Source organism: Coturnix japonica, chromosome 1 (assembly GCF_054131305.1).
Source record: "Coturnix japonica strain WE chromosome 1, WE-NBRP24, whole genome shotgun sequence".
In the NCBI taxonomy this organism is placed as follows: domain Eukaryota; kingdom Metazoa; phylum Chordata; class Aves; order Galliformes; family Phasianidae; genus Coturnix; species Coturnix japonica.
In genome coordinates this window covers 102,358,361-102,375,370 of record NC_140663.1, presented here as the reverse complement: position 1 = coordinate 102,375,370, position 17,010 = coordinate 102,358,361, and the positions used below count along the sequence as shown (strand labels likewise).

General features: G+C 41.3%; 1 protein-coding gene and 1 long non-coding RNA gene across 17 annotated transcripts in view; one reads left to right on the top strand and one right to left on the bottom strand.

The window, feature by feature from the left end:
- CASK (calcium/calmodulin dependent serine protein kinase) overlaps window positions 1-16,697 on the bottom strand; it is a 181,835-nt gene extending 165,138 nt beyond the window's left edge. For all 16 annotated transcript variants that reach the window (XM_015884890.2, XM_015884899.2, XM_085530260.1 and 13 more), the window contains exon 1: window positions 16,614-16,697. In XM_015884890.2, the coding sequence (XP_015740376.1) occupies window positions 16,614-16,672 (59 nt within the window). In that variant the 5' untranslated portion in view covers window positions 16,673-16,697. The remainder of the gene's footprint in view (window positions 1-16,613) is intronic.
- LOC107324726 (uncharacterized) overlaps window positions 16,325-17,010 on the top strand; it is a 41,473-nt gene continuing 40,787 nt past the window's right edge. The window contains exon 1 of the long non-coding RNA XR_001559545.3: window positions 16,325-16,485. This is a non-coding gene — a long non-coding RNA (uncharacterized LOC107324726). The remainder of the gene's footprint in view (window positions 16,486-17,010) is intronic.

The following is a 17,010-nucleotide window of genomic DNA, read 5'->3' as shown; positions in this document are numbered from 1 at the left end:
TCCAGTAATGAAAAAAATGTTCAAGAAATGGACAAACTCATATGAAACTTAATATTGTGTTGCATTTTGAATAAAAAAGGTTTGCAGATACTACAGTAAATCTATCTACCAGTCTCACGTTTGAAAGCAGACAGGTTCAGTCTTGACTATGAGTTCTTGACGAGTGGTAAAAACCTTCTTCAGACATGGTAGTGAATGACAAATCCGAAACAGCCTTTTGCAGAGATGTAACTACAGTATAGCTGCAAAAATTCAGAAAGTTCCAAGGCTGTATTGCATGAACATTCACAGCTGGAATAAGGTTGAATGTTGAAAGGCAGGATTTAATGGCAAGCGGCCTGCACAAAACTCTCTCAACATGCAGAAATGATGCTACGTACGTGCTTTAAAAATAAACAAATGAACGAACACTTTTCCCCCCTCAGACAGTTATCTGCTTATTGTGTAATATTCTTGGGTAAGCTTAGGCCGTATTTCAGCATTTAATGTAATGATAAGAACAAGGATCTTGCTGCAGCTAAGTAAAGTTTTCTTCAACCACTTGGTCAAAGCATTCATTCTAAATCTAGCCTACCTTGTAAATAAAAAAAGTCTAATTTATCTCTACATGGATATACAGTGGTATGCTCATTAGAAATGGGCAGAAAGATGGTCATATTATTATCTTTTTTTCTCCCAGCTTTCTCTTGAAAAGCAGCTGGTAGATCTATAACTAGAACCTTAGGTAGCCCTTGAAAAAGAAACTAATGAAAATCTTATTTCCTTATTCTTAGTGCAAATGCACACTACAAATTGAACAAAATCTCCTTTCTCCCTCATTTTTAAGTTAATGTGCAACTGAAAGAAATAAAATAGTCCTCTGCATATCTCAGATTTAGATCTTGCTGATTTTCCCCCCTCTGGGTGGAGGCCAGTAATAAACAGTTCCCCACTTATTATGGAAATCTTACTCAACATCAATTGCTACAGCCAAAACCAGCTCCTGTTATGGCCAAAATCAGATCATATACTCCATGAAGAGAGTGCTCTAATATATAGGAGCCATTTTCTGTAGGTCAGGAATGTCATAGTTCAACCACATGTTTAGGGTAGCTACATATTTCTCCTACTTATTTTTAAACGGTTGACACATACTTCCAAAATTCTCTATTTCCACCCACTTAGTATATGACACTCCTCTGTGACAAACTAGAACCCGTACATCACACACACATTCTGCACATCAGTAAGGTAGCCTCACTGAAAAGGAGTCAACACCGTGATTCCCTTCCCACATCAGTATATCCCAGCTGCAAAGAATGTCATATCATGACCACATATTTTACTAAGCAGTAGGAAAATGAATCTCCAGGAGGCTGGGGAGAGAAAAAAAAAAGTTATCTGCTCTTTCCTTCTAAAAAAGAAAAGCACAATTTTGTGTTCAACTCTTTTTCTGGATTTAGTGCTTCAGTGAAGACGCATATCGGTTCACACGGTGCTCCCCGATTTCCATCCAGGTTAAAATGAAGGTTTTAAGAGTAATTGCACTGTACTTGCAAAACTGACCGGAAGTCCTGGAGAATGTTAACAGTGGAAAACTTAAAAGAGGGAAGAGTGGGAAAGAAAGAGAGATGAAACTCCTTTTAACCCCATTTTTTCATTCTATTCCTTTCAGTCTGGTATAGGTACAGAACAGTAAAATGATGACAAGGAGTGACAAATAAAGGAGATAGAATGAAGACATCTGAAAGAACACTGGCTGACAATTTCATTTTTAACATTCTTTATATATAAATATATGTCACTAAAACATCTTCAGAAATAATTACTTACAATACTTTTTCTGAAAAAGCCGAATCAATTTGATCTGCAATATTAATGTATTTTGAACATCTTCCGCTATTCACTGTGAACTTCCTTCACACGGAAATAACTGCCATTTCACAGATTTTCATATGCTATATAAGCATTATAAACTATTTACGTGAGCAACATGGACTGTAATTTAAATAAATTGCTTTCATGACAACCACAAGGTTTTAAAGCTAGCGCATTCTAATACTCCAGACACACTGTCACAGAACCATAAAATCACAGAAATGCTTGGGTTAGAAGGGACCCTAAGGATCACCTGCTTTCAAGCCCCATGCCACAGGCAGGGTTACCAACTACTAAATCAGGCACCAGATAATGTTGCCCAGGGCCCCATCTAGCCTCGTGGCACCTCAAGGCATGGAACATCTACCACTTCTCTGGGCAGCCCACACCAGCACCTTACCACCCTCTGAGGGAAAATTTTCTCCCCAACATTTACATCTCCTGTTCAAAGCCATTTCCCCTTGTTTTATCACTATCCTTGAGGAGCTGCCAGCTCTATCCACTCCTTCATCTCTAAAGACAGCCTCCCAGGGGATCTTAATAACTCCTTAAACAGGAGAAAGATTGCACTCTTGAAGTTCAGTGTCCTGACTTTGCTTTTTTCCAAGCCCATAGTTATTGAGATCATGAACTCAGAGCATGGTTGCTGCAGCCTAGATTGCCCCCAATTTTAATCTCTTTTATGAGCCCCTCCACATTGGTGAGCACCAGGTCTAATAACACTTCTCCTCTGGTCCATTTGTTTAATACCCGGACCAGGAATTTGTCTTCAATGGGCTTCAGGAATCTCCTGGACTGTTTGCAGCCCTCTATGTTGCTTTCCCAGCAGGCATCTGGTGGCTGAAACCATTCTCTTCAGAATGACAGCCCACAAGCATCATGTCTCTTGCAGTTGAGGCAAGAAGGACTCATCCAGCCTCCCCTTGATTGGGTGCCTTGTAGTAGACATAGACCACCAGATGTCCTTTGTTGGTCTAGTCCCTGAAAAGTTCACAGTTCATAGTCCTTGATGTGACAGCATTCATCAACCATTCTGTCATTTAAAAATCCTTCCCTTCCCCCATCAAATCCAGTTTAAAGCTCTGGTGATCAGTCTACCTAACTTGCTTCCCAGAAGATTCTTGCCCCTTCTGGTCAGTTGCACTCCATCTGTCATCAACATATCCACTCTCAAAAGCGTGTCCAAGATCATAGTACCCAAATCCCTGACTGTGGAGAGAAGTAAATCGGAAAAAAACATTTTAACCCATTCTAACTGATGAAGGAGAACATGCTACTCAATTTTAATGAGCAACTCACTCCCAACATAATATTAGGAAGCCATTATTTTTCAATCCACTCTGAAAGGCACTAAATTCATATTAAAACAAACAAACAAAAGCCAACAGTCAAAACCAACACCATAAATATTGGCATACTTACATTACTAATTACTAGCCTGCTAACACTAACCAACATTCCCTTCTGACAAATTATACTTTAATGAGAAATAGAACCAGTGAAAATATATAAAAAAAAAAATAAATCTGAAACAATTAAAAATATTTATAAGTAAAAAGAAATAATCAATATCTAACCATAAAGAAAATTAAAGGCATTCAAATTATATCATATCTAACCATTTTCTCATTCCCACTATTCGCATTAAGTATGCTCGTTTTCTCCTGAGCAATAAACTGATCATAACAATCCAGCTCATATCCATTAAAGCAGATAAGAACACAGACTTCTGCATGCTTTCTAGGGTCTTAACTCTGAAGAAAAACACTTAATTAGCACTTGACCAAACATGAATTTTGACTTAGCACATCTGAATTCCTCCAAAGAATGCTGTTCAAAAGATTTTTGCACATCTTTAAAGAGCAGCCTACTTTGTTATAGTTTATAAACAACACGTTTCCAAATAGCACCTAAGCTCATTTATTAACAGGGCAGTATCACAGTCCTTCAAATGAGCTTATTGTATGTGTTCAGAGGAAAAACTTTACAACACTACAGAAGACATGCTACTTTTTCAGACTTTGGAGATGCAACTTTCCTTCCCCTTGCAAGCTTGCATTTCTGGAAGCAAGAGGATTTTGAACACAGACAGCAGGCAAGCAAGATTCCATTCTTGTGATCTCAAGAGTTAACTTGTAGAACAGCAGCAGCTAAACAAAAGCAGCAGAAAGAAAAACGAAAACCTTTCTTTTAAGTCCTCATCTACCCCTAAATCCACAATCACATATCTAAAAGTCTTAGATATCTAAGCACAGTTAAGCACTCTGATAAAAAGATGACTGTCACAAAATCAGCCTGTTGAACTCATTGTGCTTTGAGAACTCAAGTTGTTTAATTCACTTCCTGAAACCTTTACTTTTTACAGAGGAAATGATTAACGGATAAACAGGCAGTTCTGAGGTTTTGTTTTTCTAGATTTTGCATTTAATAATTTGTTTTCAGCTACCAAAGCATGACCACTGGAGGTAATTATCAGTAAACTGCATTCAACTAACTGATTATATAAGAGCAGGTGACTGCTATTACCTGGCTGGATGAGAAAGGATGCTGCTGCTTGAACACACAGAAAGGAATCCATCAGTCTTACAGAAAGCAAAGGAAGCAATAAAGATGTTAGACTACTCTGCATGAAAAATTGTTGATGGGTATTCAACTTCACATCTTACTCATATTTACCCTCACTATCTTAGCCACACCATGAACAGGCTGCAAAGGGCAAACACTGAAGAGACAATAAAGAGAAGAAAGTCATGATGAATGAATAATGATGACAGTGAAGGAAAAAAAGCAGCAATGAAGAACACAGCATTACAGAATATTTTCAGTTGTATAATTTCTTTTCAAGTGTCCTCGTCTCTTTCCCAGTGTGACTTAGCTACATGCTAAGGTAGTCATTCTATTACAGCATTCCAATAGGTATTTGCAATTCTTTAAAATCAGCTTCAAACCATCAGGGTTTCTTCTAACCACAAAGACCAGGGATGTTTCTTTTCAGTCTTGATGCAAGAAATTTAAAATTGAAGCTAAGTTTGCAGTTCAGTTCTGCAGCAAACTGCAGTTTCTATGGGAGCAACGTTCCGATTGGCAGACATCCTACAGTCTGCTGGGAGGCCAGCAGGTCTGAAGAAAACTAAACAGGATCTCGGTGTATGCCAGCACATACATTGAAATAACATATAAAAGGATTGATGCGAAGAGATATAAGGCAAAGTAGAGGGAAAACAAATAAACCAACAAACTGAAAGAACCTTTAACAGCTAACAAAGGGTTCGGTAACAAAAAAAGAAATGCTGAACAAATGAAAACAGGCAGAGACTCTGTTAAAACATTAAGGTATATTGACACCCAAATTGGAAACAAAATACTGTTTCATATGTGTCTCCCACATATTCTGAAAGAACTCAAAGGAGTAGGCGGAAGAGGAACAAAAACAGGTTTATTAAAATAAAAAATACATTTAAAAGTAGCATTAGATAGTACGTTATGTACAGAAGCAAGCTGAAGATATAGAAAATAAATTACAATTAGAAAGTTAAGGTGCAGAACAGGATTAAGACTTAGGAAATTTTAGCAGTCGCCATTAGAGAAAAAGAGCTAGAAGTTTGCTCAGTAACTACAGCTGTATGTGAAGACGAGGCAAGTAAAACCACAAAGATATTTCTCTTCAGAGAAACTCGTTAACATTTTCTAAAGGAAATAAACAACAACCTACGTAGTCCTCCAACAACGGTCACTCACAAAAACTGGCTCAAGTTTCTTACTTTACGAGTGCTGATCAAAATGTAGGAACGAAGAGCAGTCAAGATGAATTTCCTCAAGAAACTAGAGATGGCAGCAAAGCCTCGAGCTACCAACTGAGGGGAAGAGAAGAAGTTAAAGGAAAAAGAAAAGTTCTGAATAATTCTTACAGCTTTGTTTAAATGGTAAATATTTTAGATTGCTTTTTTTTCTTTTTTTTTCAGAGACAAAAAAAAAAAAAGGAAAACCCATTTAAGAAAGTACAGCTTATAAGCTACAGTAAGGATTTCCTTCCCTCTCCTTAAATGCAACATCATAGAGCAGTTTCTATCAAGTAACAGAAAAAGCACTTTTAAATAACTTTTTGACAAAAATATTCACGCTTAAATCTACAATGTATCAATAATCCCAGCAGTCACTACTGGCTTCTGAATGCTCCAGTCATGTAACCTATCTGAACCACAGTGCATGAAAGTACAACGGTGCTTTTTCCTGGCTTTGAAACAGTAACAACTACTGACACACTGGGAGTAAGTCGAGCATCAGGAGGACACTGCTGAACTCAGAGCGCTGCTCAAGACCTGAACCTTTTGAAAAACATGTAATTGATACAGGAAATTAAGATCTATTCTAATAAACAGCAAATACTCAGGAAAAGAATCCCAGAAGTTTCCTGTTCTCATCTCTCTGCTGAACCCCACACATCTGAGTTCACCATTTAATTCTAAGACATAAGGAGACAAGTGCATTAAGAAGCGTATCAAAAAGGGTTAGAAAATTCACTTGGAAATTGGGAGGCACACATTTGAGTCAAAGAATCACAGAATCCTAGCAGTTGGACCCTCCTGCTAAAGCAGGTTCCCTACTAGTTGGATACACAGGAAAGAGTCCAGACAGGTTTTGAATATCTCCAGAGAAGGAGCCTCCACAGCCTCTCTGGGCAGCCTGTTCCAGTGCTCTGCCATCCGCACAGTAAACAATTTCTTGCTCACATTCATGTGGAACTTCCTGCATTCCAGTCTGTGCCCATTGCCCCCTGCTCTGTCTCTGAGCACCAACACCTGCCTTCCCACCCTTCTGGTATTTATAAGCATTGATAAGAGTCTTCTCAGTCTTCTCCAAGCAGAACAGTCCCTTCTGTCTTTCCTCATCAGGTTCCTCTCTGTCCAGCTCTCCAGCCTGGCCTGCAGCTTTTTATCATCAGCAAACTTGCTGAGGGCGCGCTCTATCCCTTCATTCAAGTAATTGATGAAGATATTGAACAAGACTAGACCCAGTATTGACTGGGGAACACTGCTAGCTGCAGGCCTCCAACCAGACCACGCCACCGACAAATCCTTCTCTAACACAGAGTGTCTGAAGAAGCATTTGCCAGACTAGAAGATGTGGGAGACAAAGATATTACCAGCGCTCCCAGATGACTTACTACGGAATAATTTAAAATTCACCACATCACTGAGAAAGGAAAAGGAACATCCATCATGATCACACTCACTAGGCAAAAAAGTGAAGAATTCCTAGTTCCTACTCTAAGAGAACTGTATTTTGAACATAACATGTGGAAGCCACCTTTACAGCCAACCATCTACTTGAAAACATTCCTAATGGGCAGAACAACAGATAATAAAGATCTTTGAAAGCTTCAAACAAGAAATTAAGAAACTGAAAAAGAACGTGTACCTGCAAGAGTTCAGAAAGTACCCTGTCTCAATGGCAGCTAGAAAGTATTGAATACTTTCCAATTAGAAGTGCCTGCAACTGATAAAACACCTGACACACTTGAGATCTAAGATTAGAGAAAAGGCTCCCGACATTTTTAAGCACCCTGTTTACTTTATGCTTTTAAAGACAGTTAAACCTTAAGAGCTGAACAGCCCTGAAATCCAGCCAAAAGATAACCACTTCTTCCACGAAGGAAAAAGCAGAACGATATAATGGCTGTAACTGAACAGAACAACTCTGTCTGACCTTCAGTTTTCAAAGCCCCTTTTGTTGCTTTCATCTCTATAAGCATCAATGCTTTGGAACGACAATGCTTGCAGGAACACAGTAAGGTTTGGGGTACGAAGAAGGGAAAACAATGTTTTCCGTAAGCAGAAGTTGGTACTTTTCAAACTAAATTTGATCTAGATGTCCTAACACAGAACTCCTTCTCCACCAGGCAAATATTTTAATCAGACCAAGTTCCTGTTCAACACAATATATTTTAAATTTAGGTTTATAGTAAAACCAAATCCAGAAAAAGGTATCCAGAAAACTTGGTTTTCAAGTCCTTGTTTTCTCCTACCCATGTTATGAGTACTTTCAAACATAAGCACATCAGAACCAGAAACAAGTTTTGGTTTCCATAAAATTACAAGGAATTCCAAATGCTAAGCATGCTTAGGGTTCAGAGTACAAGTTATGTCTCTGACTGCTAACACTGCAGTCCTGAAGGACTCAACAAAACACAAGCACACTTGAAGAGCACCTATAAAACAACCCATATCATAAGTTGATATGCATCAATGAGTTAATTCAAGTATTCAAAAAATAAATATACCAGATGTACATTTGCCTTTGTAACATTAATCTGGCTCAATTGTGTGTATTATATCTGCATATAATGAAAAAAAAAAAGGTAAAAAAAAAAAAAAAAGGTGAAACATTTTTTGAAAAATGAAGTATTTAATGATACGGCCTAATTTAACAGTTCACTGTTGTCAAGAGTGGGGGAAAGGGAAGAATGCTGCATGCCTGTTCCTACGTCTTTTACCTTGAGCTTGTCTTGACTGCACTGTAGGTCAGTTTGAGCCAGTAAAACCAGCAGACAAATAACTCACCCAACAAGTGAGCCAACTTCATAGTATGCCTGGCTTATACAGATCAGATGGGTGCTCTGGAACAGAGGAAGAAGGGACCTCATGCAGCAGGGAAAAGAAGCATGCGAAAAGAGCAAGACTTCTAGCAATGGGAAACTTAATTCAACTAGCATCAGAAAAATTGCACTCGTATACTCCTACAATGCCTCACCCAGGGGCACAAAGATGTTTGCTGTAAACCCATCCAAACTCTTCCTATCTGCTTCTGTTGGATTCAAGTTTATCCCTGGCAAACTGCCACTCCAGGAAAAGTTATTAGGTCAGATCAGTACCAATTCAGGAAAGATTCTCTCTAGGAAAGATAGCACTCCCTACATCTCTGTCTTCTTCCTACACTATCCTCACTCCCACCTTCTATATCATCTTCCCCTTATCAATGTTGTGGGGGAGAGAGATAATGGCTCTTCACACATACACTTGTAAGGATCACTAAAACAAGTGTCAGTTCTTTTCTGCTGTTCAGAACCATCCCCCTCCATTCAGAATAGGGAATGAATGACATTTGGGGCCAAAACAAACAAACAAAAATCATCCCAAGATAAGCAGGCAGCTAACAGCTCAATACGCAGCTGCAGAATTATCTTAGAGGAGGGTGAAAGCGATAGGATAACCTACATGCTTTTTAGTTACAACATCCCAAATGTGGTGACAGAACGTTATCAACTGGTGACCACCTCTGTAAAAGCATTTTTTCCCTCCTCATTACAACAGCTTAAATACTGATAGAGACCATACTAAATCCTGAAGGTGCAAAATAAAAACGGATACTTGACATACCACATAAGAAGACACATGAGTAAAGGCAGATTTCACATATGAAGATATTCACTGGATATCTTACAAGTCACTCCGCTTGAGCAGCCTCAGCCTCACAACACAAAGAGTTTTTCTTTTTACCCCTGGAGCATTCTGGGTCAAAAATATCCAAAGGTGAACTATCTTCTAAGCCCCGGTAACAGTGAGTTTAAACAAAGTTCTGAATTAACCACATGAAGAACCACGTGCTCCCTAGGAAGGCACACTTTCAAATGGTGAGAGTTTCTCAATCTCAGCTACATCAGAACTGACAGCAATGAGATATAGCAGTTTTTCAGCTTAGCTTTAAGTGCTTCCTAAAATACTGAACTGAAACGCAGAACACCTCTCACATCACAATTGATACCCATATACCTGATATTCACTTCCAAACATTTTGTTCAGAGGCAGACTCTTTGGAGTTCTATTAATTCAAATAGCCTCAGAAATTTTCTCAATATTAAAAGTGAGGAGCAATTGCTTGCATGCACACTATAGAAAGAATAGAGGAATGATCACCAAAAGGGAAATGGATTACCTTCAGTTACACATGCCATCAAAAAGCCAAAGAAACAGGTGTAAGAACCACGTGAAAAAGTAACCAAATGCTATTTAGAATTCTCTGATTTCTTCAGAAGGTGCATACAGTGACTGTTCTCAGTGTGTAAGAACCACACATCAAATGTCTTCACACACTGAAGTTTCAACTACTAGTTTTCACAGAATCACAGAATTGTAGGGGTTGGAAGGGACCTCTAGAAATCATTGAGTCCAACCCCCCTGCCAAAGCAGGCTCCCTACACCACGTCACACAGGTAGGCGTCCAGGCAGGTCCTGAATATCTCCAGAGAAGGAGACTCCACCACCTCCCTGGGCAGCCTGTTCCAGTGCTCCGTCACCCGCACTGTAAAGAAGTTCTTGCACACATTCGTGTGGAGCTTCCTATGCTGTAGTTTCATCCCATTACCCCTAGTCCTGTCCCTACGCACTACTGAAAAGAGACCAGCCTTGTCACTATGGCTCCCACACCTCAGGTATTTATAAACCTGGATCAAGTCCCCTCTCAGCCTTCTTTTCTCAAGGCTAAACAGACCCAGCTCCCTATTCTAGCAAAAAGATGAGAAAGTAAAAGAACAAGGCACATCTTAATCAAGTGCGGGTCACCTCTGTCATTTGAAACTACATTAGGAAGTAGCCCTTGATCCTTTCAGGCCTACATTGATCCTATAATGGTTTTCCAGCTGTTTCTCTGAAAAGGTACACCTGCTTCTTGTATAAATTGAAGAAAAGAAAATAAACCCTTATTATAATTCAAACATCTTCTCTGTCAAGCTCTAACAATTATTTTAAACCTCATTTAGCTGTGTTTATTATAAAAAGTGAAGTTGTGGATAAAAATAGGGCTTAGGATAGTAACACTGTCATAACAAACGTGCAGTGCATTCCTGCTTCTGACAGGGGAGACAGAACGGGACATCACTGGGCATCTCCCAGGAAACAATAATTTGCTACAAATACAGCAGAAGTTTATTAAAAGAAGTTACTGATTTGATACTCTGAAACACGTTTCACTTCACAGCTGCCTCAAAGGCAAGGCTTTCCTGTCCCATGCTTAGGGCATCCTTACCTAAGTATTTTCTTATAAACTTACCTGATAAACACAAAGAATAATGAAGTGTTTCTTTGGGTGGCTAAGTGTTCCTTAGGTGGCTATATCAGCTGACTGGTACAGTATCTTATGAGATCAGTCCAACTTCTGAAATTACTAGGGCTGTGAACTTTAGCCATGCATACATACACTATATGTCTTGTATATATATCTTCACACTGTTTATTTTAAAATGGATTCACTCTTTGTTGAACTCCTAAGGTCTACTTTTATAATTAACTATATAATTTGGCATAAAATATCTATTTTTAACACTAAACTCTTTCAATTTGGAAGTCACCATTCCTTAGATGACACATTTGATATGAGTGCAGCCTTCTGAAAAGTGATCTTCGAAAACACCACAATATAATAAGCAGTTAATACATAATAAGCAGTTAATACTGCTCAATTACCATCCATTGCCATGACATCTACATAAGAGACTATAAAAAGGCCAGTGTATCAAACAGAGGACTAAGTATGTAAGTGGCTGTTGACATAAAATACAGATTATTCCTCTCCTACTATTTTTCTATCACTCATTAAAATGAAGCATTGCATTTTAACTAAAATGACAGTCAGGGATTACTCTGAAGCCTAGGCCCTATTCTAAAAGGCAACAGAGCTGTGCTAATAAAAAGATCAAGCAATTATCTGAGCAGATCTCCAAATCAAGACAGGTTCTTGTCCTACAACTTCTCCAAGACACCTCCACAATTTCAATAGCCAACAAACCTTACATCAATTAACTCACTGTCTAAAACTACTCAGGACTACTCTGCACGCTGCTGTTCTTCTTCTCCTACATTCAAAGCTTCCCTCTCTTGGGTGTTAAAGCACAAAAATATATTTAAAATCCCTGAACAATCTCAGTGTATTTTCCTACTCCAAATTCCCCTCCTAAAAATGACTCTACTTCCTAGTTGCCACAGCTGTATTGTTCACATCATAAAGATGCATCTGAGCAAAGCAGATGTTTATCAAAACGACACCAGAAAATGGAAGAGAAAGTACCAGTTCAAATGTTTAACTCTGCAACCACATATTTTAATTCCACCCTGTGTTCAGCTACAATTGGATAGACTTCCATAAGCAGAACCAGGTCAGTATTACAGTTAAAATCCGTAGCACAATAACTTAGGTAAGTAGATAGTCCAGCATCTGTGTATGTTAGTCTTCTAGAGCAATACACATTATAACCTCACACTTAAACCAAACATCATTTCAACCTGTTTGCCTTCAACACTTTAACACAGAAAACAGCTGGACATACACTAGTACACCACTACTTCAAACAGCACTAAGAAATTAAAAAGCTAAATCAGACAGCATTCCATATCCCTGAAAAGTTCCCTTCCTTCTCCCTTCTTTCCAAACAGTGAGAACACCACAATTGTTTGCTCTATCAAAATATACTCAGAAGTTACATCTATTGGTTTTACACAAGATGCAAAACCTCAACAGTGCGCTAGAGAAAAAGCACACTTGAGACAGGTATTATTCTCACTGCCATGCAGAGAAAACAAAGGCAGTACTGATGAACAGAAGCAATGAGAATCATTCCGGGTAGTTTTGCTGTCACCATACTTCCATTTCTTGGACATGAAGACCATGAGATCTCTCCTCACTACCTTAATCATTCTGACTGGGATATAAGATTAAAACACATCTGTTTCAAAATAATAGCTCAGGATGGAACCACAATCACCCTCCTCCTGTTCTACTGGAATGGGAAACAGGCCATACTTTAAAGCAAAAAGTAAAAATCTGTATAAAAATCCACTAAGCATAAAAATGCCCAAAGACACCTTCATCCCATCCTTCTCCCTTCCCTCACACCAGCCATATTCCAGCACTGTCAGTATGGAGAAGAGAGGAACTCCTTCAGGCTGTAGACACTCAAACTCCTCCTCACCTGAGGGAAGAACCCAAGCAGAGAAACACAGCACAGAGGAAGGAGAAATGGAAAACCAAAATCATCAGTGTGCAATGCAGAGAACAGCTAGCTTGAACCTAGTCATATTGCAAAGAACATCCTGAAACTACAGCAGCACTAGCACCAACTAGCACATTATTTTTGGGCACTAAAAATGCCTGCAACTGCACCACTACTACACACAATAACTGTATGAATTTACAGCCCACCAGCAGCAGACAAAAAAACTAATTCATGTGACTACCAAGTCAAAGACTAAGGATACCAGTTGTGACCAATGCCCATCTGAACAGAAACACTTATCAACGTCACCACAATGTATTCCTAACTTCAACATTTGGAGATATGTATCAATGTAGGAAACTATACTGAAGGAACACACAATCCTACTGTTAGGCAGATCAGATGCTTTTTAAAGTACTCCTCTAAAGCTAACATTAATCAATATGATTTTTAATAGGTGCAGAAAGCAAAACCCATTAATGTGAGATAAAGTCCTCTCAAGATGGTATCTATCATAAAAGTCATGTTTTGGACTTCTAAGTTCAGTATCAGCTTTGTCTGTTCTAGCTTAAAGACAGGCATTCTCTTCAGAGTAACGAAGACTTCTGTTACATCTACACAGAGCTCCTGTTATAAACCCAGAACAGTTCTCACCCGTGTTGTTTCAGCCCTACACCTATATGGAGTTTCGAGAATCACTCAATGTACTCTAAATGCAAAGTTTAATGAAAAATACAGCAGGACACCTCACCACTATCCGCAGCCTGTTCATCAAATGAATGCTCTGATCAATGCGATGGGAGGCTTAAATATTTTAGTGTATGTACTTCTAATTGACACACAGTGAAAATCCCTTCAAAGCTAACTGGAAGCAAGTTTGAATTAGAAAAAATATAAACAAGGCACACTTGTGTCTTTTATTCCCATATATACTACTGTGTTTTTGAAGGCCAACCCCCAGTAACTTCCTGCATTGAAATGTGTTTGTGCCAGCCAGCTCTGAAAATAAGACAGCAACCTGGGACATAACACACTGTGCAAAGTTAAAACCACATGACTAACATTAGCGTCACAGACGCCACTTTAAAAAAAGTTTAATAAGAAACTGGATTTATTACTCAATTTTTATCTCTCCACAGCATTCAGCAAAGAAATCGGGATACTGGAAGTGTACACAAATGAAAATTGCCCTTAATTTTTTTTTTTCCTAAAGGAAACATGGATTAGAAATTCTCTCAATCCCTCCTGGCTTTTCTTTTATCCTCTATCTATTCAGAATGAAAAATGCATGCTTGCAGAACTTAAACACATTAAATGCCACGTAAGAAACGATTCATCACTCTGTCATCCCGATCAATTCTTTCACATACTATTACAGTTACTGCTCCACACTCCGGCAAAAAGCTATTATCATTGTGTTTATACAAAATAAGTCTTATCAGTTTATCGCATTTGAAACTGTTTTAAGTTTATTCAAAAGCTTCAACAAACAGGGCCACATACTGCCAGCAAGGGAACACCCATAGAGGACTTATTTCTCAAGTAGACTGTATGGGAACTTTGAGATTTCTCTTACAAAGTCAGGCAAAATATTCAGTTGTTTTACGGTCCAAAATCTCTTTCCCACACCCTTTCTGGAAATACCATTTACTACTTTAAATGACAGCGATAACTACCCATTTAGGAAGGATAAATCACACGCTTTAATATTTCATGGACCTAAACACAAGTCAGGGGCCGGATGTGCTATTTGCAAGAAGCAGATTACTCAATCAATCAATAATAAATCACGGGAAGGTGCAGACGTTTAGTTGGTGTTTCACTGATAGATGTTTAGCCAGATGCATACGTAGCAACTCAAGGCAGATTTTACATGAGGCTTTCCCCATGTTGCCTAAAGAAGAGCGGGGTGCTATCAAAAATGTGAAAGCTAATTAAAGACGCTGCATCCCCGATTGCTCAGAAGTCACCTGAGTAGCACTGCAATGAAACAGGAACACTGCTCATACAACTGTACAAATACAACTGTGCCTATTAGAGGAGGGACACAACATCCATACGCAAACCCCTTCCTACCACCACTGCTAGCTTCAGTAATCCACCCTGTTCTGTTACAGTGCTCTTGGCAGCGCCGTGCTCCTACAATCCAACACTTATCTGTTAGATCAGGTTACATCACAACACATCCAGAATAATTCAATCTCAGGTATCAGCCAAAGAAGCTTCACAATTCACAGGTTCTGAACCTTGAATCCCTTTGATATTCTCAGATCACAACATCGAAAGTCAGTGGAGCCGCATCAACATCTGGATGGCTGCGAATGAGCCATTCTCTATAAGCTCACATAGTCCTGTCAAGCAGAAGCACTTCACTTTCCTTCCAATGGCAGCCAGCTCTGAGGAAGCAGTGCGTGAACTGCAGTGGTCAGCTTAAAACCACTCATGAAAGGAGCATGCCAAAAACCATCTTCAAACCACATATAATCACTGTTTTGTTTCTCGGCTACATAAGCTCCCCACGAACAACTGGCGAAAGCCCTTTCAGCTTATGACAGCAAGCAAGGCCCTCTAAGCTTCCTATTTTTAAAAGTTGTTTGTGGCCAGGGCAAGGTGGTAATAACCGTGTGAAACGACAGAGCAGAGTGCTGAAACTTCAGCTGCCAACAAAGTAACCTGCTAAGTCCAAGACGAGCATTTTAGTATAATCCTCAGGAAAGATTAATTCCAGAATATTTTTAGCCTGAGCTCTCAAAGCAGGCAGCAGCAGATAGAAACTGTGAAGCACGCTGGAGGGGAGCGGGAGGGAGAATACATGCAGAAGAACTCTTTGTTTATAATCAAAACACGGGGAATGCCGCTCTGATTGAATTCATCCTCAGGAAGAAAGAGCTGCAGGCACCCAGAGCAGCGGCTCCCACAGCAATCTCAGCTGCTCAGTCAGACACGCAGACAATTAGAAGCAGCAACACCGCTACATCTTTCACTCAACCCAAGCACAACTATAGGAGGCGTGTGGAACGCAACGAAATAAAACAAAAATAGGATTTAGAAACTGGCTGGTCACGAAAATACAGAGAGTTGGGCTCCCGTTCGGTGCCATCTGATTTGGGGGATGCTCTGCGTTTTCTTGGTGTGGTAACGCACGGAGCTGTCATCTCCACGCAGCCCACAGGAGCGTGGCCCAAAACGGGCAGCCAGAAAACGCCGGCGACCTCCGAGGTTTGACACGAACACGCATTAACAGTTGCATAAGGAGACAGGAGAGGCCAAGTTCTCCCCCTGCCTCACACGCCGCCGGGGAGCGGAGCGAAGGCAGATCCGCGCGAGCACGGGGTGCCAGGGGCACCGCCGGCAGCACGCCGCTCATTGTGCGCCAAGGCGCGGGGAGAGCCGACACCTGGCGCGGCCACCCGAGCGATAGGTGGATCCACAGCGATCCTTCTTCAAGCAGGCAACCACCGATGGGTGTGCCGGGGATGGGGAGGAGAACGGGAGGGCTGGGCAGCGCCAGGCTGCGCGGCGGCCGGCCGGGCGGGGATCATGGTGGCTGAGGAAGCACCGGGGCGCCTTCCTTTCCCCCCACCCCCCTTCCCCCCAACCTCAGGGCGGTGGGCAGCGCCGGGGCTGCCCGCACCGCGACTCAGGTGGGTGCCGGGCACGCCATCCCCGCGCTGGGTGTGTGTGTGTGTGGGGGGGGGGGGGCTCCGCTCTCCCCCATCCCCTCTCCTTTTTCTTTCTTTCTCCCCCCCCTCCCCCTCCCCGCGGGACTCACTTGCCGATCACCTCGCACAGCTCGTACACGTCCTCGAACAGCACGTCGTCGTCGGCCATGGTCCGCCCGTCAGGCGGCGGCCCCGGGTGCGGGGGGAGGAGGAGGAGGAGGAGGAGGAGGAGGAGAAGGAAGCGGGGGGGGCCGCGGGCACACGCTCCCCGCCGCGCGGCGCGCTCCCCCGCCGCTCAGCGCCAACAGCCGCAACCTTCGGCCGCAGGGGCTCTCAGCTCCTCGGGCCGCCGCGCGTGTCACGCACCCCGCGACCCCACCTTCCTCCTCTTCCTCCCCCCACCCTCCTCCCTCCCCCGGTTACTCCCCGGCGGCAGCGGCGGGCGGGCGGCTGTGGCTCAGCGGGGCGGCGCGAGCTCCATGGAGGGGATAGGCGGCGGTGGCGGGC